Below are 27,917 nucleotides of genomic sequence, written 5' to 3'. Positions count from 1 at the left end.
TACATGTGATGCACGGGGAATCTGATTAGCACTGAAGTCTTAGTTTTACTGAGTTTTACTGTGCTGCTGTTCATACGGCACTGTGGAAAAGAAAAAGTGAAGAGGACTCAAACTATCAAGGCAACATGATTCAGTTCCTTTTAGTGTTGTTGACTTTACTTCGATTTTAGACAACACTTCTGGCAACCTGAATGTCCTCGCTCACCTAATTACTCTCTTGAGGTTAATAATAAAATTCTTGCTCAGTGGCATGTATTTCTATGTTCCCTGAGCCTGGGTTTGTGTTTCCTTCAGGAAAACTGGTGATCTTTAATTTGTTGGGTAAATGTGATAAGCACTCCACCGACACACTGCTACAAGACACTCTTCTTTTATAAATAAATGATATTATGTCTCATTGCACACATTGCATGGTTCTGAACAGATAAACTTCTTCCTGCCTGGTGTTGATTACAGTAACATATGTGTGTTATATGATATAGCTGCAGTCTACAGATTGCAGTTACAACTGAGCTTTAGCTGCTTTATGACATATTTTCCAATAAAATTAAAAATCGCTGCATTTCTGCAAATAACTACTCTTTGAAGTAAGCTGACGAGATTTTTGGTTGCTGCTGTCACATCTTTAATCTTTAAAGATAATCAAATGATAGCTGTCGTTTTCTTTGTTCTTTATGAGCATAAAACTTACATACAGATGATTAATATACTGGCAGGTTTGTTTTGTTGAATGTCCACATATGTTTACTTTATTCTTTTAAACGTTTTAAGTCAACTTCTCATCTATATTTCTATCTTTGACAGACTCACTTGATTTGACTCATATAATGCTGCACTTTACATTTCTCACTCACAAAGAAGCAGTTTACTCTGGGTTTATTTAAACTGGTGGAAAAACAGTCTTATTAATGAACTAAATCTTATTAATCGCACTCATTTCAAATAACCTTGAATGATGAATTGGCTGTTTTATTTCATGCAAAAAAGTTTAATTTTTAGTTGTCCCTTTCCAAAAATTGTTTAGTCTCATGATTCAAGGTTTTCTACATGAGGGTTAAAAAAGTCTAGTTCATTCTTTTTTATTTTGTAAAATCTGATAAACAAAATCGTAGTTTTTTTTATGATTTTGGAAAAAAAAGAATCCTATTAAATTATCTACTTTACACTTAAAAAACATGTCATAATTTTAAAGCTGACAGTTTTTGAAGATTTTACAGGTTAAGGAGTTTAAAATGTCCCAAATTTGAATATGATCAAATATTAGTTGGTAAAAATTTACTGAAGGCACTTTTCCTTCATAGATATTAGTTAGTTATCTATCTATCTGTTAGTCTGTCGGATTTTTCAAAAATGCACATATAGAGAATTCACTTTCAAGTTAACCTGTTTTTCTTCAAAATATTTCAGAAAAGCTGTATTAATCACATCAGAATGATTAAAGGGTAACTTTTTGTTTCAGTAAAAAAAGGATGGATGGATGTGAGAAACAGATAATCTAACAAACAGCAGACACTCATGCAGTGCGCACATCTGCCTTCATCTGCCTTAAACCAAATTTCACAACATGTGAAAACCTTCTAATAAACTTTTAATGACCACTCCGAGCACACAGCCCGTCCTTTGAGTGCTGCTTCTCTTTCTCTCACCCACGCACACACACAGAAGGTCCTGTCAGGGCTAACTAAGCGCAGTGGCGGGCAGGGCAGCATTTGGATTGGCTGGACAGGGGTTACCGGGGGTTACGGTGGATTTGGTGGACCACCTGCTGAGCCTCAGCCGCCAACTGACTAAAAACATTTACATCAGAAACCACCCAGGATAGGGAAAGAGAAAGAGAGGGGAAAGAAAAAAAAGAAAGTAAAACTAAGAGACGGAGGAAGTTGAGACAAGAAAGAAGCACTATTCATGGAAACTTTACTCGTCATCTGCTCAGTTAACCTGACTCATCTCTTGTTTTTACAGATGACTGTTGTACCAAAAGAGAATAAATCAGTTTATCGCGCACAGCGCAGGTTCCAGTAGCGGTTATTTAACTAATACCGATTCAGCTTTACAACCTGTTCACTCGCTTGTGTTTTACAATAGTTTATGATGAGGAGTCTGAACCTGCAGCGGCAGTGTGGAAGCAGTCGAGGGCTTCTGCGCCTGCTCCGAGTGCAAGCATTTGTCTGAGACTGATGGGCTGAAACTCCTGCCCAATAGCCAGATTGTTTAAGGTGTGAGTGTACACACTGCCGGAGCTGTTAGTGTGCACGGGGAGACTTTGGCTTACAGTCAACGGGACAACAAAGTTTCATTGACAACAGCACAAGGCTTTGGTGACCGTTGAGCCTCGCTGGGCCAGAATTAATGATTTTGTTTTTTGGGGATGGTGTCTGTATGCTGCTAGTACTGTACCAGCTCCTCTGATACGTGGATGGGGAAGACCTGAGCTTTAACAGCTTTAGATGCACTTTTATTTTTCCTGTCAGTACAATGGTGGTACTTTTCAACAAGTTAGGACATCAAAATCCGCTGTCGGGTAAAATTTCCTTCATAAAAAAGAGAAGGATAAGAGATGAAAGCAGACACTTTCTTTATGTTTACTCCCTTCGATTTCTTCCACTTTTCAGATGTAAAAGCTTTGAAACACCCATTAGCATAAATCAGCACCCATCGAGGTGTGGGTTTGCTGATCATCATACTAAAGGACTGAAAGTGATTGAAGTCAGTGAGCTGCAGAAAATCCCAGTACAACAATGTCCGATATCACTCATAATCAGCTTAATTTCGATCCGAGAAATCTCTAAAAGTTCTGACACCACAACTGTTTTAGTAGCAGAGCTTTGCAGTGGCCCTTGCCCCTCCAAATACATCAATTCCCCCTCCGGATCCCCTCATGTATAAGGGCCCAGGCCCATACGGGGGTCCCCTCAACACCCCTACTCTGTCTTTGGCTCTGTGTGTGTCGGTGTGTGTGTGGTTGGGGAGGGGGTTTAGTCTGACCCGCAAACTGACCTCCTCAAACTTCAAACTGAATACTTCTGGCAGTTACCACGACGACAGAGCTCTCCAAGCCTTATCCTACTTACCGAGACGAGACGAGGAGCGAGGAAGAGGTGGGAGGAAGGAGAGCAGGAGCGAGGGAGGTAAAGAAAGAGAAGAGCGACAGCGAGAGAGAGAGAGAGAGAGAGGTGTGGACAGAGAGAAAGATACTGGTAGAGAGGGGGTGTGGGGGGAGGTAGAGAGGGAGGGAGGGCAGCCAGGCAGAAAGCGAGAGTTGCTGCTGTTGCATCTCTGTGTTTTTCATGAGTAGACAGTTTACTGGGAGATTATTCACAGTCTGGTATTTAGCCTTATTAGGCCACTGCTCCCAATGCAGACTTCCCTCCCATCATCCACTGCCACATTGGAGCTTTTTTTTATATATTTATTTGCTTGTTTCACATTTCCTTCACCTTTGTGTACATTCAACTTTTAGTAAATGCACATTTTGCACTTTTCCCCCTTCTTTAAATGGAAGAAATAATTCGCGGTGGGTTGTGCAGGGATCTGGAAGGAAAAGTCCTGTTGGTTTCCATTGGACGGCGTTAGGCAGTTGGAACGCTCCCAAAGCTTCGGGGAGAAAAAAAAGACTGATTGAATTGTCAGAACAAAAGATGAGCAGGTTTGTCAAAGGCACAAATTTGTGTAAACAAAACCTGGAAGAGTAACTTTCATGAAGCATTGCGCTGAGATAAATCCAATCACAGAGCCTGATAGGCTACAGCAAAAGGTTTTTTGGATCACATTTGTTAAATGATTGCTTAATTAGAGGCAGTAACCTTTGTAATCAAGGTTAAAACACCTAATACAGTTGGGGAGAGGTTTTGGTTTTAAAACAAATGTATCAGGATAAAAAGTGGGCAGGTTTCTCTCTACCGGTCGACAATTTGACACTTTCCTAGTCCAGTCCACAGTTACAGTTACAGCTGTTCCAACATCTATCCCAGCTAACGGGGGAAAGCGACCAATAACTACTGGGGAAAAAACAAAAGCTCTTTCCTCTTCTTCTTCGAGCCCATATAAAGCGAGGCTTGTGACTAATTTCAGTGCAGATAATGCACTTAATCTATAGCCACTACATCGTGTAATCAACATTTCTTTTAATTTACTACCCATCCACGCAACAACCATGACCTCCTTCATCTGAGGATTGTGACTGTAAATGGACTGGCACTTACATGCTGCCTTTCTACTCAGTTGAGTGCTCAAGGCGCTTTCTTCTGCAGGTCTCATTCACTCGTGCGATCACCCAATCGCGCACACATTCACACAGTTGCATCAGGAACAACTCAGGTTTCCCGAAGACACTTTAGTACACGGGCTGAAGGAGATTATGAGGAGTCAGGCATCGATCCACCGACCTTGCCATTCGTAGAAAACCCGCTCTCCCACCTGAGCCACACTGTTTGTTTTTTTTAAAGGAAAGCGTCTATGCCAGTTTTTGTTGATGATCCAGAAGTTAGAAATAAGCAAGTACATTAAAAATAATAATGATAATAATAATGCAGTATGTTAAATTTTCCACAGCTCTAATTTGTGCCTCTGAATGGCTTCTTCTCCATAGCAACCACATCCAAGGCTAATAGATATTGTAGTATTTCAAGCAATCGGGCATACCAAAGTAAATGGAAGAAAGTTGAAATAGTAGCCTTTATATGAATCCTTAATACTTTTAACTATTCGAGAGTCTTCCACGCTTCTTTGTTTGGGAGCACTGAAGATTGGACTGGTGAAAAATATGTATGGATTAGCACCTCCTTCTGCTTTTTTACCGTTATTGGATAATTTGCCGTTACTTTGCAAATTCTTATACACGCATTGATCGGCACGTTTGAACTTTTTCGGGCTACGCTTCTTCACACGCTGTAACCATCTTAGTAGGCAACAATTTATTGCTAATGGCTTCCTTAAAGTGACCTCCCTCCTACTGTTTAAATATCTTATAAGCTCATTAAGGAGTACAGCCAGAGGGATGTTCCTGCCCATGGAGTCTCACACAAAAGTCCTGGTAACTGGACTGTGTCTGATTTGGACAGTAATAGTGAAAGAATGACAGACAGAGGTAAAGCAATGAGGTCTGTCACGATTTTATGTGTGTGCAACTGTAAATGCTTGACGGCATGCGTATGCCTTGAGAAGAGCAATTCAAGAGAGATCAAAATCAATAGTCTGGGTGTTTGTGTCCCCGGGCTTGCTGTCACTCACGCGCCCTAATATTAAGGCGATTGATCCATCTTTGCCTTAATCTGTGCTCAACAGCTTCACCTGGCTCTTTCCCAGGGCCACATAGTCTACAGAGAGACTCAAAACTCTCAGTCATGGGACAGTCGGCCCTGGTCCTCCATCCTGCTGTCTGGTTTCTTCTCTCTTTGTTTGCAACCGTAGTTTTATCTTGCCCTGTCCACACCTTTCATAGCCATTCATGTCTCTTCTTGTATTCCCCTGATTTATTTTGCATCTTCTTATCCTATTACATTAAATCCTGACCTGTCTTGTCTTTCCTCGTCCTGCCAAGTCCATCCCAGTCTTGTCCCATCCTTTCCCTTGCCGTCTTAAATTCCAGCTATCCTCCTCCCTTCCTGTCATGCCTCTCATGCGTACAGTGATCGTGGAATCCTAAAATTCCTTTTGGTAGGAAACTGAGATTTTGACAGCAAGATGGCAGTAAGATAGCTTTTTGGTATTAACTGCAAAACAAACACAAACAGTTACTAAAACTTCTTTAAATCACTTTTTTATCACTACATTGCAATGCCACCGTGCCATCATGACTTAATCTGCACTTGTTTAGAAGTCACTGTAGTGATGATCTGAACATCGAAAATGAACAGCATAATCTTTTAAGTGCGTCCTGTGGGACACAGTGGGATAGAGGATGATGTTCGCATTAAAGCGGCGGCTGTGAACATAAACCGCAGGCTGTCCGGGCTAACAGTCCGAAAAGCTCCCTCGAGGCAGTGCTGTACGTTTGAGCTCCGTCAGTCTGTAAATCGGTAAATGATCCCGGCTGTCATTTAATCAATATGAACAGGGAGCAGCTGTCGCACATCATCGACTCCCCTGGGGGCCGTTGTTGAGACGCAGCATTAAAAGACAACGCGTGTGAATGCAGTGTGTGTGTGTGTCGGATCCATTTTTCACAGGTATTTATTGTGACAAGCAGTGTAGCTGCAGAGCATCCTCTGGTTTCTCAGGGTTGTATGGTCAGTGCAAAGAGGGTACTGGCTGTTTTGATTAATTTCGCCCTGAAGGAACAAATTTAGTCATTTGTTGATGGAAATCGACTGCCAGTCCTTATATCTGGAGACGTTACTGGATTCAAAATATTGTAAATGTCTTGTGGTTCCAGTGTTGCCCTTAATTTTTTTTTCTTCACATTTTAAAGACTGAACAAGATTTACAGTGTAAACAGTCTCTTTGACTTGTAGTGATTTTTTTGTGCCACGAGTTTAACAAAAATATGATTTCGAGCATTGTCTTCTTGCAGGGACTCTGAGAGACGACAAAGCTGGTAACAGGAAAGATTTCTGGATGTTATCTTTTTTTGGGGGGGGGGGGGCTCTCTCTCTTTCTCTCTCCTTTCCTTTCGCCGCCTCTCCTTTCCTCTTTCCTACTTTCCTTTTCTCTCCTCTTGCCTCCTCTCCTCTTCTAACGTGAGACAGTGAAATCTCATCCAGCCACTCTGCCTGCCCTTACAGCCAGCAGGGAGGGACATGTCATTTCACTTGTGTGCATGTGTGTGTGTGTGTGTGTGTGTGTGTGTGTGTGTGTGTGTGTGTGTGTGTCCCTTTACTGTGCAACACACAATGACGAGAGCACAGGGAGGAGGCAGGTTGTGTGTGTGTGTGTGTGTGTGTGTGTGTGTGTGTGTGTGTGTGTGTGTGTGTGTGTGTGTGTGTGTGTGTGTGTGTGTGTGTGTGTTGGGGGGGTGACAGGGCTCTGATCTCTCAGATAGGGAGATAGCCACCTGATTTAAATGGCTCGCTTGTTCCCGGCAGTCATTTGATCGGCGTGTGAACTGACTCCTCACTTATTTACAATCAAATGCTGCAGCACTGACCTGCCCAACCCAACCCAGGCCAGACATCTCTCTCTCCCTCTCTCTCCCTCTCTCTCTCTTTGCCCTATATTTGCCATGTCCCTCTCCCTCCCTCCCTCCCTCCCTCCCTCACGCACGCACACCCACACACATACAGGTGTACTTATAAACCTGTGATGGAAACTTCCAGCAATGAGCTGCACTGTAATGATCATGCAATCTTTTGAAATATGAGCTCGAGTAAAGGGGGTGAGTTGAGATTATTTTTTCATATTAATACATTTATCATATTTGTAAGATCACATATTAGTGATTAAGCCACTCAATCAAAGAGTTAATGCTTCAGTGTCCAAGAAGATTTTTTTGTTTTGATTTATTTTTTTCTGGAAAATATACGCCGGCACACACTGAGTGATGACTCTACCAGCGAAACAAACCATAATAAATGAACAACTGTAGTTAAAAAAATGCAGGTATTGCAGTCTAACAGTGCACAATGAACACTTTAAAGCTCAAATATATCTGTGTGCACAGTTACATTAAGGGACACATTTTCTTCAGCTACAGAACTATGGTTCCCTAGAGAGAAATGCTTTTCCTGATTGGATAAAAAGAAGAATAAGAGCATATAGTATGTTACACTAAAGCCTGGTTTCTAAGTCTATATCTTTATGGATGAAATAAGAAACTAGGATGAATTGAGGCAAACATAATCAAAGGCAAGGTGACATCTTTTGACTTAGCAACAAATTTTCAGAAACAATCAGAGTTTTCATATCATCATTTATCAGTAGAACTGATTTCTATATTTTTATAATTATTACAGTAATCTTACTTTCTTCCTGTTTAGTGTGTGTGCTCCAAGAAGCAGCAAGACTCTAATCTAATCCAGTCCAATCTGAGCTAATCTGCACCCACTTGAGAGATAAAACAAAAGATTTTGCTGCATATCTACTACAGATCTGCAGACGGGATTTCAGACCTTGCTGAGTGACTTTTAAAGGTAGAAGAATGAAAACAGCAAATTAAAACACCATCTGAAACATTTAACGTGTAGAAAATAATAACCCCGCCCCCCATTACAACCCCCAGTCTCAAATTCTTGTGAGTCTGGGAGAAACAACTTCAGTCTACTGCATCTGCTTGCCCATCCGTCCATCCGTCCGTCTGTCTGTAACTGTCCTGTCTGATTATCTCTCCCAGTTGGCCCCGAGGGGACACCCACACTGAAAGAGGCCACTCTTCCATTCAACAACAGCTTCTGTCAGAGAGACGAAGAGAGGGAGACCTCAGAGTCACCAGCTCCAGAATAGCCTGATAGTGACTGATGCAATCAATCGAAATCTACACTACAGTCCACACCATCGTCCAGCGAGCCAGATTTTACGCATAATAAAAGGAAATTGCTCTCGCTCGGAGCTGAGCAAATGCAGAAATTTTAAAGAGGGAAGGCTCCATGCCATGCCGTGTTCGACTTCCTTTAAGACTATATGTTTTCAATTCTTGAAAAAAAGGGGGAGAAAACACTAGTAGGATTTTGTTTTGGGCCAAATAAAGAGTCATAAATTCCCTGAACTCTGAACTGTCTGACAAATTTCAGTCAGTTTGAACCAGCACATTTGTAGCTTCTCTAGTTTGGTGAAGACTATGCCTCTGATGCAAAATGTTTAAACTCGCTAAGGATGCAGAATTCAATGTAAGTAAAGAAGGTGAGGGCTACGAGTCAGATAAATAATTCAATACTGGAAGAGTTATGGCATTTCTACGTGGCAGAAAGTGTTCTGCGTGTCGACACGAGTTATCATAACCGCACAGTATCTCGGCAAATCAAAATGTGCCTGCTGCTGCTGAGGCCCAAACCATAAAAACATTTGGCAAATGACACACGGAGGATGTTTTCAGCCTTTATCTGATAGTTAGAGACCAGAGAAAATAAGGGGAAAGTGAGGGAAGACAGAAGCGGGCCCTATGTGTATGTATACGCTGCGCTTGTAGGAGAGCAAAGTGTTGTGCTGATATCTCAGCAGGCTTTCAGGAACTGCACCATTTCTGTGACATGTTGTAATATAAGTCATGAAGACCTTTTCTTCCTAGTATTCCTTAAAAACAAAAACCAGTGTTGACTGATGACATGTGTCACAATCTCCACAACAATGACAGCAGAATCCCTCTGAAATTACACTGCTTTAATTAAATGTTAGTAGCACTGGGTGGTAAAAGTTGTGTATTTTGTTTAAAGTGTATAAAAATGTTGTTAAAACTGTAGATACACTAATAAAAGGTCGCCCAGTTTAGAAACATCCATTCAAACACTATAAACAGACATGATCAAGCCTGTTTCACTTGTTTGGGTTTGGAAAAAGTAATCACATTTCTCGTGTTTTTTCTGTCTGTACTGTTTGGACAGTGTCCAGGTTTGATGCATGATTCTTCTTGGGTTTGAAAAGACTGAAGCCCGCTTTAACATTTATCATTTAAGAATTTTTTATAATCCATAAATAAGCAAAAAAGAAATAGGTAAAAAGCTCAGTCTGAGAAAAACACAAAGGCTAGATTTTTTTTTCTTTTTTTAAGACTGTGCTTCTATGCTTTTATTTTGAAAAGCAACCTTTTTTAAGGCCAGATGAGCTAATTGCGTTGGACCAGTCTGCAAAATATCAGACTATTTTTAATATATATTTTTATATCTGTTCTAGAACTATCTTCATAATTGGTGTATGCTCTTTAGTATAATTTGGTCGGCCTTCCTGCTGTACTAAAACACTAAAACTACACCTTTTCTCCCATTTAGCCCCACTTTTTTTTTCTCAGCATGCATTTCTAGATGTGTCATATTCTAAAATAGGACAGCACCCGCCGCCCCCCTCCCGATTTAATGTGCGAGTGTAGTTGTTGGTCAACAGTTGGGTCGGGGGGCCAGGCAGAGGGACGGGGGGCCAGGGAACAATGGACTGTGCTGTTGTGCTGGACTTGGTGGAGAGAGAGGGAGAGAGTCGGGCTGATGACAGAGTGAAAGAGGTTAGTGTCTATGCTGGGAAATGAGACCAGAGGAGGGAGGGTGGTGGTGGTGGGGGTTCCTGTGTCTGTTGGCTTGTTAATGATGATTCAGTCCCATCAGCTCAACAGCCTTCTCTATCAAAGAGTCTCCGAATGCCTGCAAACCACCTCCAGCTATGGTGCCCGGACAGAAACAGACTCCTGACAGTAAACCTGTCAGCTACACTCATTCTGACATGAAACAATATGTCGCTGCCACACTCATCGTTGGCTTCATGCGCGCAAATCTGGTGCAGAAATTCAAATCAATCAGCATTTGTCTGCCGTGTGTTTCCTGTGCAATCGGTATTTTATTGTTTGACTTTTAACAGTTTGGAAAATGAAGAGTACGGAAAAAAAGAAAAAAGAAAGAAATCCTTTAAAAACATCGGTTCTTTCCATATGGAACAATTAATAAAGGGCTTGAGAGCTTCTGTGATGCTCTCGGCTGTGTAGATAACGAACACTAAATGTATCCAAAGACTGACTCTGGGAGCAGAGAAATCGAGACCTCGGTTTCAAATTCGCCCTGATTCGAAAAGTGACGCTGTCGCAAATCAAATGTGCGACACATGTGGATCGAAACTTTCACCGGGGGGTGGTGGTGGAGGTCGGTCGGGTGGGTGGGTGTGGTGGGTTATAATGAAAGAAAAAGCCAGTCACTGCAGCACAGATCGGCCCTTTCTGTGTCTCAGCAGAACACCCCACCCGTCCACTTTCCCTCTCCTCCCCCCCTCCCCTCCGGGTCTCCTTGAGTTGCCTGAGCCGGCCTTGGGGTGGCAGTCAGCCTGGAAACCCGCTCACGTTGTTCCAGACAAACGACATGCTGTGGGAGTCGGGAAATTGTCGCTCTGTTTTATAAAGTGTACAGAAAAAAATGCGGATTATTTTAATTTATTTTTTTTAATTGAGATTATTGACTGAGTTACTGCCCTTTTGCCTTTGAATCACTTCCTGCGATGTCCACTCTTTATTTCTAATCGGAAATTGGGTGGACTTTCTCGACAAACTAGTATATGTAGAGTTTAGTGCACGCTCACCCCGCCCTCGCCGGTCTCCTAATTTCCGGACAACAAAGGACCGACTTTCACTTGTAACTGCAGGAACGGACCCCACACCGGTCACCTGTTGCTCTAAAGAGACGAAAAAGCATAAATATGGGGGACGCTGGTTTGATTCAGATACCTTTGCGCACCACCAGCAGCACTAGCAGTGCGTAATCTCTGGCTTTCCTCTGATCGCTCTGATTTTTTTCGTTTCTTTTTTTTTTTTTTTTTTTTTTTTTTTTTAGCGATCATATAGCTCTTGAGTGAAACTCCTGAATTGGAGCTGCATTGTCCTCTCCCCAACAGCAGCCAGCAGGCTCAGCAGCCAGCACAGCCAGCCAAGCGTTTGACGTTATTAAATAATAAAGAGATGCTGATCTGGTAGCATTGTTGTGAAGGGAAAAGGCCAATTAGCATGCCGTTATACTGTCATTATGGCTGTATTAACTCGAATTAGTTATAAGACAATGTGCATATCGACACTTGCATTTTGTATGTGTGTGTGTATGTTTTTTGTTTGTTTGTTTGTTTTTTAGATTTTTTTAATGAGTGTGTGACAGAAATGAAGACTGAAAGAAGAGCTACATTAAACCGGCATGCAAGGAAACAAAGATTAAAATAATTAAAGTTATCCTTAATTATTTAATTCGATTCGATTATATGTGTGTGTGTGTGTGTATGGAGTTTAGAAACTCTTTTAAAAAAAATATTCTAAGTGGCCCGTGAAGAGTAAAGATTTGTTTCCTCTAATGAGCTCTCTAATTTATCGACTCTACTCGTTTTTGTGGCAAAGCTCGGGTCCGTTTTAGCGCATCAAGAAAGGTTTCCTACCAGGCTACAGCAGCCTGCGCCGGGCCTTATGTTGTTTTAGCCAGAGGGGAAAAAAATATTCACATCCCGCTGTATCCATCCCTCTCCCAACCTTCTTTCTCCTGGCTTGAGTTTTTATACAAGAAGAATAATGAGGCGTATATGATCAGTTCCATGATCAGCTTTAATCAGTAAAATTCATTCGATCTGCAGCCCTTACATCCTGTTCCACTGAGGTTCAGGAAGCCCGAGAGGCCTTCAAGCGAGGCCTGCAGCGCTAATTTCTAAAAGGCCTTAAAAAAGTAACAAAGTAAGTAGAGCGCAGGAGTACGTCACGTTTTATGCAACCACGTGGGTGTGAAACACGAGTTTTACAAGTGTCATTCGGGAACACGGAACGCAGATTTCGTAATGACATGCAGTTAGTGATGGATACTTAAAAAGAGTTTAGGCACAATAGAAGGCACAATAGAAAGTAAAGCAAAAAAAACAAAAAAAGAACAACAACAACAATCAAGCAACTTTAATGTTACTGCAAGCGGGAGTGAATTCTAAAGTTTTGTACGTGCGCGTTCACGACCGATGGAAGACACGAAAAAAAAAACACGGACACCTGAGGAACCGCTCGGTGAAACAGAGACACTGGTGTTTTGGTTGTGGGGATTTTTGCTTTGCTTTTTCTTAAAGAGTCGTGATCCCCCTTCAAACTGTGCGTGTCCTTAATGATGGCGCTCTATAAAGCTGTCAGCATCAATGAGCGGAGATGATAAACGGGAGCTGGAGCTACGAGAGTGACGGGGGTGGGGGAGGAGGGGGAGAGGTGGTGGGAGAAGGAGTGAAGGGAGAAGGGGTGGTGGGTGGGGGCTGTCGCAGAGGCCTCGAGCCTCTGAGAATGCAGGCCGAGAGCAGCGCGAGGCTGATGGCATGCTGGTCTGTGTCAGTGTGTGGTCCTATTCAATGCAGTAGCGAGAGAGAGAGAGAGAGAGGGGGAGAGAGAGAGAGAGAGAGAGAACCCCTGCACCTGCGCTGGATCAGCAGGCTACTGGCTGCCATTCAGTCCCTCTGCGCTCCACACACACACACACACACACACACACACACACACACACACACGGGCAGCTGAAACACACGACAGCTCTCTGCTCTGACAGTTTTGCTATTCAACCCTTCTCTGCGCTGTGATGAAGGCAGAGATGTCTGGCAGCCTTAAAAAAAAAAGACTTGAGGGATGCAGAATAACGACACGACACGAGAGGAAGGACCTAAACAGGGCGTTTGGGATTATTTATAGAAGCGGTCCAATTTTTTTTCACGTACCCCGGACCCGGTCCGAGAACAAGGGGATGGCCGGGTTCCCCCTATTTAGGGAACCGTGATCGTCATCACACTCTAAGTTTGCTGCTTACTTTGCAGACCGCTCTGGCCGGGCGACATTTAAACATGGCGTCAGTTACACAGACAGACAGAATGATAAAAATACACACAGATCCATGGCTGTTTATTTGTTTCGTCTCATCACAACTCATTTATTACTAAACATGTTTCCCTTTTAGTCTTGTGTCTGCCTTTTGTTAAAATAATAACAATAATTATTATTATTATTAATTATAAAATAATAATAACAGTTTGGTTTCAAAGCCAGCGAGTGTACACTTGGTAGTGTTTTTATGTTGTAAAAAACATGCAAGAAAAAAAATCATACAGTGATTTTATGAAAAAGTCGGTATTGAGACGCTTCATGTGCCGGTGACGTCAGCCCCCCCCCCCCCCGACCCCCCTTATCATCTGCGTGGTGGTGAAAAGGGAAAGTGGCTCTCGTGGGATTACAGGCCACTAAGCTCGTTGTGTTTGCGTGTGTGTGCACGCGCGTTTGGTAGGTGGGTCATTTGACCTAATTAAATAATAAATAATAATATAATCTGAACAACAAACACGGGATTTGGATTTTGTCCAGCATAAATGACACGTCTGACTCGAGCCATCGTTTCTTCATTTATTTACATTGAAATTCCAGCAGGCCTCGCTGAGCCAGTTTAATCTGAGCTCACTTCACAGCGTTTACACACGCCGGTTTCAAACTGCTCGGCTCCACTTTGATGTCCTGTTAGAAGCTGCGCTGCTTTTATTTTTTATTTTTTACAGTCATTAATGTATATATTTTTAATTGCATTTAATAGAAACACCTTTGTAACGAAAAACGTCGCGATATGGGCACAGACGCACACCAGGTTATCACAGATAACATCTGAGAGCTTATTTCTTTTCTTTTCTTTCTTTTTTTTTTTTAACCCGAGGCATAAAAAAAAAGGAGGCGCGCGCTTACCACCTGTTGCAGGCCAAATATCCTCGAGCTGGGGCAGCCAGACTCTGCACGCGAGGAACAGAAGGATGGGTGGGTGGATGGATGGATGGATGAACGGTCGGATGGGGGAGTAGATGGGTGAACGAAAGGATGAAGAGGAACACCTCAACCGGGCCTCCCAGCTTCAACCTACACGGGCCAAACAAAACACACCTGACTGCGTAAAGTGCAGCAAACATACATCTGAACACTTTTACTGAGACTCGTTCAAAGCGTCCCCGTGGACTAATAACACCACATGTGGGGTGTAACTTTTTAGGCAGGCCACTTGATTCCCGCTATCAGCTGTGCTGTTTGAACAGGAACGCCGGGCTCGGAGCTCAGAGCCTCTCAGACCAGCTCAGATTTTGGAAAGCACGCGGGGTTAAATGCGGGGCTAATATTTTTCTACCGAGATAGTGCGATATCAGTGTTTTCCGAGTGAACATTCACAGTGTCCTAGTTTGTGACTGCCTCGCTCACACAGAGAGCAAACCATTTACAGAAAGGTTACAAACAAAAAAAGTGGCTGGGTAGGTGGGGCAGTAATAGAAAATAGGAGCATTAATATAATAATATAATAAAAGCTGCACACGGCCTCGGGTCAAGCATCCTGTGTCTATATGGAAGTCTTTACCAGTCAGCCACAGGTCTTATGACACGCCACGGAAAATATAAGTTGCTCATCGAGCATGTTTGGTGTTATTTGCCTTCATAAAGTTTTCTCCCCTCCATCACATCAAAGGTGCCACGCTCAGCCGGGAAAAAAAAACGATCATTTTGCGGGGCCCTGTGGGCCTGCAGGGGCCCACGGCGCTCCTGGTAACATAACGGGAGATTTTTACGCGTCTGCTTTTTTTTTTTTTTTTTTTTTTAAAGCAGGAATAAATACATAACTAAAACAAATTGTTTATCACCAGCGCTCTCGGCTATTACAACCGACTCAACTGTTCACGTCAATAATTAATGGGACTCCCAACGATCCCCTGACCTGCCCAAGGTCCGATTAGAAGGAAGCGACAGAGGGAGGGAGGGAGATGGAGAAGTGGACGGATGAATACCGAGGGGCCTCTTCATCTGCCGCTCCCCCGGGACACAGCCTGCAAGACACAACGGCCCAATGCGCGCGCGCGCGCGCGCACACACACACACACACACACTCCCCCCACAGATTTAAAACCGTTAGTTAAATTCAGGGCGAGCTGTTAGCTCATCATAAGGATTATTATTATTATTATTATTATGATTGGGGGGAATCCGCCTGGTTGGCAGAAAGATGCATGGGTGGATTATTTTGGAGTCGGTTCTGTATGCGTTTGTTCTTTTGTTTTTTGTTTTTGTTTATTAAGGCGGAGGGTGGATGAGGGTGGATAAGGGTGGATGGTGGTGGTGTGCAGCGAGTCACCGGAGAGCTTGAACCATGAGAAGCGGGGTTAACGGGAAACAGCAGGGCCCGTTTGATTAAACATTAAATTAAAATGGCCACACTCGAGTATCGGCGTGGAGCTATTACACGGCCGAGGAAAAAGCATCCCGGCCAGGCTCCCTTCAAGAGGGCTCCACCTTCAATTTCCAACTAATTGGCCATTTCAGCCTGATAAGCCAGCTCCGTGTTTTGAAAGGAGTGAGAGGAACACAGCTTCCAAAACTAACAGATATTATTGCTGTTATTATTATTATCATTAGTATTATCATTATTATTGGATAAACTCAATGAACGAGAGGAAATAAAGCCTGAACTCAAAGATTTAAGCTGCTGAAAATACTCCTTAACAAACACAAAAAACACTGCAACACGGTGTCAGCAGACAATAAAAATCCACGGATGACACACATTCTCTTCTCTAATCTAAAATAACCTGGAATCAGATCTGCGCCTGGCATTAGCGCTCCTGCATGATCAGTCATCTATCAGCCTTACAAAAGAAGGCCCAGTAATCCAAGAAGTACAAAAGAAAGAAAGGAAAAAACTGTGGTTTGTATATTCAATTTTAAAAAAGAGAAAGAAAAAATATCAAACTGTAAACCGGCTCTTAATAGCAATAATTATAAAAGAGGAGAAATGACAGTCTATACCTGGGGATGATGGGTATTTTGGTGGAAAAATCTTCCCCCCACTTTTTAGGAAACAGGCAACAAACTTTGGGCTTGATGTGGCCATCCGCAGGAACTAGAAAATAGAAACGTGGTTAACCACGACGCACAGTTATTTGTGGACTTTAAAGGAGGCATGTCGCCCCAAAGCTGTACTCTGTAAGCACTCAGTAGAATACTAAAGAATGACTGAATTTACAGTACACATTTAAAAGAAGACGAAGAAGACAGATGACAACTCAACATGTGATGACTGCCTGGCACACAACAACAACAACAACATAAAGAAAACCCAGTGAGAAATCAAATCAAAACTCAAACAATTTCAAGTATCCAAATTTCCAAAATTTATTCATTTCAAACTGCATATTGAAAAAAAAATATATACTCAGCTGAAATTGTAACTGTTATAAGGATGGTATTAGTTCCGGTATATATACATGGAGTGGTTGGCTGTTCTGCGTACAGGCCACAATTCTTAAAATACAACTACGGGAATGAAAAAAAAACCAAAACAATTTTTCTTCTTCTTGAAATAAAAACTTAAAATATCACAGGAAATATACAGAAATTGTACAAATCAATTAGAAAATAAAAAATAAAAAGTACAAGCGTCATATACCTCTAACAGATGAAAAGTGGGAGACGGAAATATAAATTAAGAACCTATATTTTAAGCTGCATGAGAGGAAAAAAAAACAAAAAAGGCGTCGTTTTTTTTAATATATATATAATTTTTTTTCCAAGAAATAAAATGTTTAGTAATGCTGCCTTTAAAAATGAAAACAACAACAACAACAACAACAACAAAAAAGAGCAGTTTTACCTGCTTCGTTTCATGTCCCCTTTTTCTTTCCAGTGTTGTGAAGTGTTAAATGAGCTCCCATAAGAATTTCAGCTCTGCTATCTTTCACTTTTTTTGTTTTTTTTAATATTTTTATCTGCAGAACTGGCGTTGCTTTATATAAAACAGGAAAAAATGAAACAAATCGAAGAAAAAAAGAGAAATAGAAAAAGAAATATGCAACCTTTTGCAGTTTAACAAACAATTTTCGTCTGATTGTAATGTTTCTTTGATAAATACTGTACAAAAGGGTGATTGCAATAATAAAACATTTTTTTGATTGCGACTCCCACTTTCTATAGTCTTCCAAACTTCATCCGTCAGTGAAAGGGGGGTGGGGATGGTGGCTGTGGCGGTGGTGGGGGATCTCCTACCGTCCCTCTAGAGCTTCCTTAGAATAAAATGTGAGACAAAAAAAGACAAAATAAAAAGAGTCGTGTGTCCCTTTTTTCTTTTTCTTGGAGACTTCTATACAACTTTTCCCACCCCGAAATTTTTCTGTACAAAAATAGTCCAACGTTAAGTAGTCCACAGTTTCTCTTATAAAAGTTCTTTCTCTCTCTCTCCTTCTCTTTTTCGCTTTCATGTCTCTTACATGTGTGTTAACGGCAGCGTGCCGTTGATCGTCGTCCCGGGCACGGTGCTCTGGTAGTGCCCGGACATGTGTAGCCTGGTCTGGGCGGTCGGTTCGCTGACCTCCGCCCCGGGCAGGTACATGCTGATCATGTCTCTCAGATCGCCGCTTTGGCAGCCCGGGGCGGCCCGGTGGGATGACGAGGTGACGACGGGCGGGCTGGAGCTGCTCGACTCGGACTTCACCACCGAGGAGGGCCCCATGGAGCCCAGGGCGGTCATCCCCGGCGTGGTTTGCTGGGAGTAGGACATGGAGTATGTCGGGGAGCCGTTCATGTAGCTCTGGGAGCTGGTCATGGAGTTGTACTGCAGGGCGCTCATGTCGTAGCGGTGCATGGACTGCATCTGGCTCGGGTTGTGCGCGTTCAGCCCCGGGTGCTGGTAACCCAGCTGGTCCTGCATCATGCCGTAGCCCCCGTTCGTCCAGCCGTTCATGTGCGCGGCGTAGCTGTCCATGCGCTGGTTCACTCCGCCGCCCAGCCCGGCCCCGACCCCGACACCGACCCCGGTCCCCATCCCGTTGCCTCCCGGAGCCAGCAGCCCACCGGGCAAGGTGTACTTGTCCTTCTTCATGAGGGTCTTGGTTTTCCGCCGGGGCCGGTATTTGTAATCCGGGTGCTCCTTCATGTGCAGGGCCCGCAGTCTCTTGGCTTCGTCGATGAAGGGTCTTTTCTCGCTCTCCGACAGGAGTTTCCACTCTGCGCCCAGCCTCTTGCTTATCTCCGAGTTGTGCATTTTGGGGTTTTCTTGCGCCATCTTCCTCCTCTGTCCCCGGGACCACACCATGAAGGCGTTCATGGGTCTCTTGACCCGCTCGGGGCTGTTTTTCTGGTTGTTGCCGGTGCCGGACGTGTTGGTGTTGCCCGTGCCCCCCGTGTTGGTCTGGGGAGCTGGGGGCTTCAGTTCAGTCTCCATCATGTTATACATCGGGAACAGATTTCAAAAAAGTTGAATCCCAGAAAAAAAAATGTCAAAAAACAAAGAAGCCAAGAGAAAAACTCCAGCAGCCAGAGGAGCGGACAGTGAGGAGAGCGCAGGGCTGCAGCGAAAAGTTACCTGCCGGGATTTTTCTATGCAACTTTTCTCTGGACAAAAACAACAAGCATCAAGCCGCTTCTCTCCACACACACACACATACACACATATACACACACACACGCACACACACAGAGACACGCACACACAGGCTCACGCACACACACACAGACACTCGCTCTCTTTTCCTCTCTCTCCCTCTCAGCGCGCAGAGAGAGAGCCTTCTTCCAAAACAGCTCCCCGCTAATGTTGTGTCCACAAAACTTCTCCCGTCGCTTCTCCGAAAACGAGCGTCAACAAACCCGCACTTTTTCGCCTCTGTCCGCCCGAGCCGAGCCGTGACAACTCCGGATAGTTTGTGAAACAAGTTAATAGACAACCATTCATGCGACCGGGGGCTGTCAGCGTATAAATGGGTTCGACTTGGCCAATCAGAGCCGGCCTTTTTCCCAGCGACACGCCAATGGGAGACCTTAATTAGCATAAAGGGGCGGAGTCTGCCTGCCCCCGACACACACAGAGAGAGCCACACACACACACACATACACAGGGTGCCCATATGAGCCAATACCAAGTACATATTTACTATTTCCAGGCTGATGGGGATTTTTCTGTGGGAACATGTTAATGGGAGCACTTGATGATTATTTCCACACTTCATACTGAGAGAGAGCGTGATGCAGAAGCGAGAAAGTGGCTGCTTGCAAACTTTTAGACCCACACAGAAAGTTAAAGTTGGATAAAAAACTAAACAGAATAAGTGACAGTATAAACGTTCAGGAAATGATTTTTAGAGCCTGTAGACTTTGCTTCTAACAACAAATCAACAGCTGGGAGTCAAACGCACATGCGCAACGATCAAACCCATTCAGCATCATCTGTCCCTAAAGGTGGAGACAGCGTTTTGTTTCCGACACAAGCCACAGCCTGCGGGAGCTAACCCCTCGTCCCCAAAATCGAAAAGTCACTGATTCCCCTCCGCTTACAACAATCGCCCACCAACACCACCACCCACATCCATCAGAATAAAAGCACAATAACACTTAAATAAACTTTGTTAGTTAACTCAAAGCATTGAATGACTGTGTGTGTGACTGTGTGCGTGTGAGTATGAAGGAGGGAGGGCTGGGGGGGTTATGAGCTGGTTTTTGCGTTGAAAAGAGGAAAGGTAATCCAAGATGTTTCCCCCCCTTTTTGTCCCTTTTAGTGAAGTTGAATGCCAACACACAGAAGGCAGACGGGCTCATCTCAGCACAAATAAGCGCTTTTTTGTTTGGGATGTTGTCGCTACATCTGTCCGGACAAAGACCCTACTCCACGTCACTTCCACTGCGAGTGCTGCTGTTGTTGTTAGGGCTTTGTAGTGTGTGTGTAAGAGAGCGCAAGAGAGAGAGAGAGAGAGAGAGAGGGCGAAGTAAGGCCTTACCGGGGGACGCGAGGAGGGGGAGAAATAAAGGTGAGGAATATTTTAAGATAAAGTGTGTTTGCACAAAAGGCGCAGCTCATTCAGTGAGCCCGAACGAGCGTGTCAGCCAAATAAAGTGAGTGTGTGTGTGTGTGTGTGTGCGTGTGAGTGTGTGAGAGAGAGACAGGGGGAGAGAGAGAGGAAAGAGCGGCCTCCACCTGCTTCACCTCAGGCCAGATCAAACCGAAGCAGGCCGAGATTACTGTGAAGGGAAACACACGCCGTAGAGTGCGAAACTATCAAGCTTTAGAGTCTCTAGGAGGAAAAAAGTTTTTGTTGTGGGGAGGGGTCTGTGCTGGAAGTGTTAGTTTCACTTGTTTTAGTTCTTTCTCCCCCCGCTCAAACTGCATTTGAGGTGCCCAAAGCCTCTGTGCTGCGTGACACCAGTGCCGCCTAGTGGAGAATACGGGAGCTACACGCGACTGCAAAACTTGAGGGGAGTAGAGGATGAGTTAGAAGTTCAGTTCAATGCCTAGGAAATGCTTAAAAAAGAAGAAGAGTCTAAAAACGTCAGTATTTTTTTTTATTACAAAATCCGCCCTTAGACAAAATAAATATATAACAAATATATTGTAATAAAAAAAAGCTCCGAAAAACCCGAGTCACCTGTCACACATCTCCTGGCCTGGATCTCTAAGCCAGAGAGTCACGATAATTAAAGACAGATTAAGTCCAGACACCTGAAAGAATTCCGTTTCAACCAGATGAAATCCTAACTGACAGAGAACCTATCGGGCCTTATTATGACGATTTTTCTGTTGTTTTTGTTTTTAATCATTTGATAATAAATAGAGGAGCGTATCCCCCACGCACCCACCCCTTCCCTCGTGCACTCATTATGCCGGCCCCCGGCAACCTTACATAAGATTCATCTTGTGCTTAATAGGCTGCGAGAGGCGACACATGCAGCTCGGTCCATTCTAATGCAAGGTTGAAATGGGCCGCTCGGCTGCTATCTGCATCTGAGTGTGTTCCCCCTACCTCTAATCTGCTTATGATAATAAAGGAACAGCGGGGCTCTGCGGCTCTCTGAAAGCAGGCCCCAGCCAGTCGGGAATGGCCCCATGCATCCGCAATCATCCTGAATTTGTTTAACAAAAAAAAAAAAAAAAAAAAAAAAAAAAAGGGAGAAACCAGTGGGGCGGCTCCCTCGGACCACTTGTAAGCCCCCATGTTATATTCACCAGGTTTGGGGTGAAAAACGGCAAACGCGCAGCGAGCTGTGACGCTAAAATGCTGTTTATGTGGTTGCACCAATTTAGGTGATATGATCTCTGCAAGAGTATTTTTAAAAACAACAAGTATGAGTGGAAAATGATTCAACTATCTCCTGTCACAATCCTTACAGAGGATCTCAGTGATCACATGAGTTTACCGGTGACAATTTTCAAATGCACCACATGGCAAAATCTATGAAGGGATTTACTCCCGTTACAGTGAAACAAAATAAAAACCACATTTTTTGTTTTAGGTGAAATAAACTTGTTTTTTTGTTTGTTTGTTTGTTTTTGCCATAAGGACTAAAGAAGCAAACAAGAAAAAATCTAAACGGAATCGAGCCCTTCACCATAATTAATAACACAATTAATACAAAATACAGGAAGAGATTGTTTTCTATATATAATCAAGCAGGTTAAATATTTAAACACGATTTGCTGTTGATTTTTTAAATGACAGAACTAAAAATGTCAAATTGAATTGAGTTTAAAGACACTGCAAAACTGAACTGATGCCATTAAACATAAAAGACATCGAGGAATTATGAAAAAAAGAAAAAAAATGTAAGAAAATGTGAAATGTAAGTAAAATGTAAACATGGATTTACTGTAAATTTATGGCGGTCCGAACAGAGTAAGCATAGAGGCGGGTAAATTAAGCCTGTAAGTAAGAATAAGCCGGGGCTGGTTTGGAACACAGCTCAAAGCAAATACTATGATACTCGTGAGTTTTAAAAATAAATATTAGAACATGTTTTTTTTTTTTAAGCTAAATCAATTTAAAGAATTGCTAAATGTAAATGATTTTTGAGCTACACGAAAACCAAACCGACCAACATCAACACAGACAGTCAAGCTCATGATTCCAGGCAGTGTCATTCCTCGACACTGTTTTATACACACACACACTGACACGCACACGCACACGCACACACCAACACGCACAGGGCTTCTCCACTCCGCCGCACTCCAACTTACTGCCAGTTTGGGAGTTGTCTTCCTCTCGTCTTGATTGGCAGAAATTAAACAAGTTGCCATGTCGCTCAGCCTCCTTCGTGTCTATCTCTCCCACCGCTGATGGAGCTTCAGCCTGTCCGGGGCAGAGCTCCAGTCGTCGGCACCCAGCCCGCACTTTCCGTTCGTATCCCCCCCGACCCCGAGCCACCAACCACCAACACCTGGTAGTCCGTGCGCTTTCGACCCGGCAGCCGGTGCGCGTTTGTCGGCGTGCAGATCCCGGCGTGCAGCCCCGTCGTCTGTCTGGAGCTCTCCGCTGTCTCCTCTCCGCTAGCCCTGCAACAAGAAAAAGCCGTTTATGGCGACACACAATGTGAAAAGGGGGCCGATTTAAAAAGGAGAAGAATGCAAGCAAGAACAACAAAAGTCAGTTATAGCAAAGTCTGTGCCTCTCCTCTCCTATCTTCCACCCCCTAGCTTAGCCCACATAATGAGCAGGAAAAAGCTTTATATTTTGTTCACTGGGTATTCACAGATAATTTGAAGCCATTGTTTCTGCCACAGATGGTTCTTTTTAATACAATAACGGTGCTCTTTGTGAATAGCGAGCCCACAATAAAAATCTAAAGCGTCCTCCTGAATAACCATTTTGTTCTCTCTTGTATAGGCCGAACAAAAGCGCCAGTGAGGTAATGGCCTGCCTTATTGAAAGCCTCAGAATGGGGATTTGATAAAGATTTTTTTTCGCTCCTTTTTTTCCTTCTTCTTCTTCTTCTTTTTTTTTTTCTTTTTGCAAAGTACACGGCAATGTCAAAGAGAAACTGACACGGGATAAAAAGGAGAGGAAAAAAGGCTGGAAAAAGTGCTTGCAGTTGCAGATTGCAAAGACATTATTATTATTATTATTATTATTATTATTATTATTATTATTATTATTATTATTATTTTTTATTATTCTAGCTGGATTAAAACTGGCAGAAGTCAGATGTGAGGGGTTGTGTTGCAGAGCTGCAGCAGAGCAGGTCAGGTGCAGGCATGTTGCTTTTTTTTAAGGGAAATGTCATAAATGCATGGGCATTAATGGGAGAAGGGGCGGGGGTGACTCATGTAACTTGGTAATGTTGAGATGCTTGTAGGCCTATAGGATGGATCCTGCAGAAGTGTGCAAGACCCCCTGCACACACACACCCACGCACACACACACACACACACACACAGAGTTTTGATGTAATTCGTAATTAACTCAAGGCTAATCAATAAAGCGTTTAACACAACGCACAATGGACACACAGGGGATGATCCCCAAGCCAAACATATTGGATGTCACTGATCGTTACAAGGTGAGGACACCCTGTCTATCACACAGGGTTGGAGGGTGAAGGTGGGGGCAGCTGGAGAAGACTGCAAAGGAGAGGAGAGGGGGCATGAATGACATGAATGACAGGATGGAGAGAAGGGCAGAGAGGGGATGAGGGGGATAGAGGGCTGAAAAGGTGAGAAGGAGATGCAAGGAGAGAATCACATTTCAAACTCACCGAATCAGCCCCCAACACACACACACACACACACACACACACACACACACACACACACACACACACACACACACACACTACCACCACCACCAGTACTTATCAATGACATCAGTGAATAATGGATTAAGAAGAAGGCCTCACTCACGCCTCCTGACAGAGTTCATTCATTCATCAGTTCATAAGATGAGAAAAATGCCATTAAGGTTAATCATAACAAACAAGATGAGAGCATTTGGAAAGTTTGGTGTCAGCACCGTCATCAGCTCAAGTTTTTCTCAGTCTGCTTTCACTGTGAAGCAGGACTGTTTTGCTACAAGCACCATCTTCTTCAAACGCCTCAATTTCAAAAGCAAAAGCTCAAACTTTTTTTTTTTTTTTTTTTTTTTTTTTTTTTTTTTTTTTTTTTAACATTTGTATGAAGTAAATGAGTTTCTCTCCAAAGCAAAAACACAATGTGTGCACACAGTTAGTGTGCTTGTTGAATCTACAATCAGCTGTGACGGGAAGTGGGTGGGGGTGGGTGGGGGGGTTGTTTAACAACAGGTTCTGCATGAACTCATTTGTATTCTTATTTTAAAGAAATAAATGCCGAGTTAGTTTCATTTTGTGTGTCTTTTATTTGAAAACAATAACCCAGTAGCATTTTTATGCCCTCGTAAAATCACTTGCACACAGGCTAAGCGATCCTCTAGAATTTAGCTTGAAAAGACAGAAACTCAAGCATCAGAAAATCTGAAATGCACCTAGCGTGCATGCACCGCAACCACTGTCTGCCCGTCACTGAGCTCGTAACAGAATTACATCTGCATTTAGGTATAAAAAGAAGCGGACGTTAACCTAAAAGGTGTAAAAGAAAAACCAAAAACAAAGCGATGACCGATAGGAGCAAAGGCCTAAAAAGCATCCAGAAAGAGAGAAAAAAAAACAAGACAAAAGCACACGAGCAAGATTTACAGGGGAAAACATGGCAGAGAGAAAGCGAGAGGGGATCAGCGCTCTCAGTGTGAATAAGCTTAGCTGCAACGAAGCACAACTCTCTGGCTTTATCTGATCAGTCTGTGCCATGTAGTCTAAATCACAGCCATACCACTCATATTAGAAAAGCCGGAGCACTTTTAATTATAAACCCATCCACAGGGGCCAGAGAATATGATAGCATGTTTGAAAAACTGGAGCCAGAGAAAGCGAGAGACAGAGAGAGCGGGAGAGTTCACTGGCACCATGAGAGCTTTTTAGAACGACCAGCATCATCACTGAATACTAATGCGTTTTACCTTGAGGCTGACCATTAACATACACAAAGCAAACGGCCACACACAGACACATATTTATGCTCTCAAAGACATTCAATCAGATGCATATTACACATACATGCCTGCATTTCAATATGCATGAGCGCGTATGTGGTGCTGTTTTGTTTGTGTGTGTTTTGTTGGGGTTTTTTTACAGCTCGGCCTAATGGGAGAACCACGGTGCTGCCCCGAACCCCCAGCCCCTCATGTGTCTGCATAACATGTGTGTGTTTGTGTCTGTGTGATGCAGACACACTGACACAGTAATCAGCGAAAGGGGAAGGCCCTGGATGAAGGAGACGTGGCCAACCAGCTGTCAATCACGCTACAAACACAAACATTACAGCACAAATACCCATTCATTAGCACCAATACACTCGTCCTTGAGAAGAAATAGTAACATCACTGGAAGGCTTTTTTTTTCTCCTTTTTTTTGAGGATCATGGGTCACTGCACAATGTTTTCAGGACTGCCTAAACTACGTTCAGTATTACGAGTTCAAGTCTTTTTTTTCTCAGTTTAAGCCATTCTCCTTCCTGCCTCTCATCATCGAGTATCATGCCATGATACTTATAATCTCAAAAGGTATCAGCAAGGCAATTTATGCCACATTCAAAGGCAAATCTAAGCATCCTTTGCTATAAATCTCTTTATATGATGATGCTATTTTAACACTTTCATGTTTACCTGAAATTGACTGAAAAAAAAAGCACAAGAAGTTGAAAGTAGAATTTGACAGGGCTTCAGCAACTTCAGCAAAAGAGCTGTCGGCCATGGCGACATCACCAGACACAAAGAAGCATGCCAAAAATAGCAACATTCTCAATTTAACTAAACAAACAGTTAAAAACATTTAAATTGTTATGTTTTGTGAAATCAGCAAAAGAGACGAGTTAGAAAAAACGTCTCTCTCGTTACTAAAAAAGGCGCTCCCACACTTGTTTATTAACGATGTCACAAAGCCTCACGTTACAGTTGGGTCTCCTAAAAGAACCACACCCATCTATTGCACAGCATTTTGAGTGAGAAATCCACCTCTGTGGTGCTGGAGAACAGCAGGTGATTGAAGGTTTCTGCAGCAGACTCTGCAGAGTAACCGGCCTGTGGCTGTCCCGCTCCTCCGCATGATGTAATGCCCAGCTTTGATGTTGCTTTCAAGTTTGAGAGTGGACAGACAACTTTTCAAAAAGAAATAAATAAAAAAGAAGAAGAAGAAGAAGAGGTCTGAAAATGCTAGAGTGGACATAAATTTCCATATGCGGACAGCATTTTAAAAGTTATCTGCCACAATGTGGACATGGTCGGACTGAGAAGCGCAGGGCACGAAGCTGTGGAGTTTGAGGATTAAAGCTTTGAAGATACTAAAATGCTGACCGCCAGAAGAAGGGAGGTGGCTGGTCAGTCCTGCAGCTGTTTGTTCAGGAGGCAGGCAGGAACACATACGGACACAGCTGTCAGATATTTGCTGAGCAACACAATATACTGGCATCTCATTAATGAAGAATGCAACACAAACTGTTTAAACACAGAAGCACAGAGAGCGTCCTTTTGTAGGCCACCACGCTCTTTAGCTATAGTTCATGTTAGAGGACTGTGTCAGCATTAATGTAGTCTCAGTGGAAGCTTGTTTCCCCCACTGAAAGGAAAAAAAGGCTTCCATAACTCAAAATTTTGAGTTAATAAGTCAAAAATCTGAAAAAACAGCTTTTCAGGTAGTGGGTTGAAATTTTGAGCTAGCTAGCAGCCAATCAGGAAGGTCTGTGAAGGACGTCATTTCCTTGTTACCTGGATGGAGATGGTGTTAAAATGCCTTCTGTAGCTGCATAAAAGGTTTGGGGTCAGTGAGTTCATGTCAAACTGCTGGACAGCTAATATCTTCGAGGTAGCAAGAAATCACTTCTTAACTCTAAATCATACAATGTATTCTAGATATTTAGTAATTAACTGACTCTTCCTCTTAAACCACCATGAAAGAAAATTTGCACTCACTGTTTTGAATGAAATATCTTTCATCTAATTTTACTAAATTTAAATACACACAACTATATCTATTCTAAGAATAATAATAACTTTGGAGAGTCACAGACTTTTTTTAAAATCTAGAATTCTCCGCTGATTAACAAATACCTTCATTTTAGATTTTTTCTTTAACAGGGTGCATACAAGTAAATATTCTTACATAAATAAACACTTTGCAACAGATGTCAAACAAGATAACCAAAACACTAGTTAGATTCTTAAAGCCATGATCTAGCAGTACAAACCAATGACTTTATGTTAAGTCTCTGGTTGTTTGGAGCTAATTAAAAATGCAACAAAGCTATTAGAATAAGTTACGCATTCTAACATATTAGCATACCAGTGTTAGCATTAACACTAATCACTGCTGTGCAGGCTGAGCTTAGCCTCAAGTTTGTACAGCTGTAAACTCACTTCTGAAACGTTGCTGTTTATTCATTCTGACCATGTTTTGTTTCTCTACAGTCACAGACTATCCTATATGATTATCACTGTTCTGAACAAAACCACTATGCTCATTTTTCACCTCC

At 42.9% G+C, this 27,917-nt stretch overlaps 2 protein-coding genes across 3 annotated transcripts in view; both read right to left on the bottom strand.

Annotated features, from left to right (window-relative positions):
- LOC116315487 overlaps nt 1-27,917 on the bottom strand; it is an 87,649-nt gene that overhangs the window by 23,315 nt on the left and 36,417 nt on the right. The window contains exons 2-4 of one of the 2 annotated variants that reach the window (XM_031733815.2): nt 22,563-22,877; nt 16,373-16,466; nt 14,279-14,446 (exon numbers count right to left, since the gene is read on the bottom strand). In XM_031733815.2, the coding sequence (XP_031589675.2) occupies nt 14,279-14,446; nt 16,373-16,466; nt 22,563-22,877 (577 nt within the window). The remainder of the gene's footprint in view (nt 1-14,278; nt 14,447-16,372; nt 16,467-22,562; nt 22,878-27,917) is intronic. The other variant, XR_005608934.1, reaches the window with a different exon arrangement.
- On the bottom strand, nt 16,720-19,396 carry sox2 (SRY-box transcription factor 2). Its single transcript, XM_031733790.2, has one exon. The coding sequence runs from the start codon at nt 18,792-18,794 to the stop codon at nt 17,826-17,828; it is 969 nt and encodes a 322-aa protein (XP_031589650.1). The 5' UTR covers nt 18,795-19,396; the 3' UTR covers nt 16,720-17,825.

Source organism: Oreochromis aureus, linkage group 17 (genome assembly GCF_013358895.1).
Source record: "Oreochromis aureus strain Israel breed Guangdong linkage group 17, ZZ_aureus, whole genome shotgun sequence".
In the NCBI taxonomy this organism is placed as follows: Eukaryota; Metazoa; Chordata; class Actinopteri; order Cichliformes; family Cichlidae; genus Oreochromis; species Oreochromis aureus.
The sequence above is the reverse complement of the archived record's forward strand: the minus strand, read 5'-3'. Positions and strand labels throughout refer to the sequence as shown.

Coding starts and splice junctions, on each gene's coding strand:
- sox2 (XM_031733790.2), bottom strand. CDS start 18,794: ATGTATAACATGATGGAGACTGAACTGAAGCCCCCAGCTCCCCAGACC.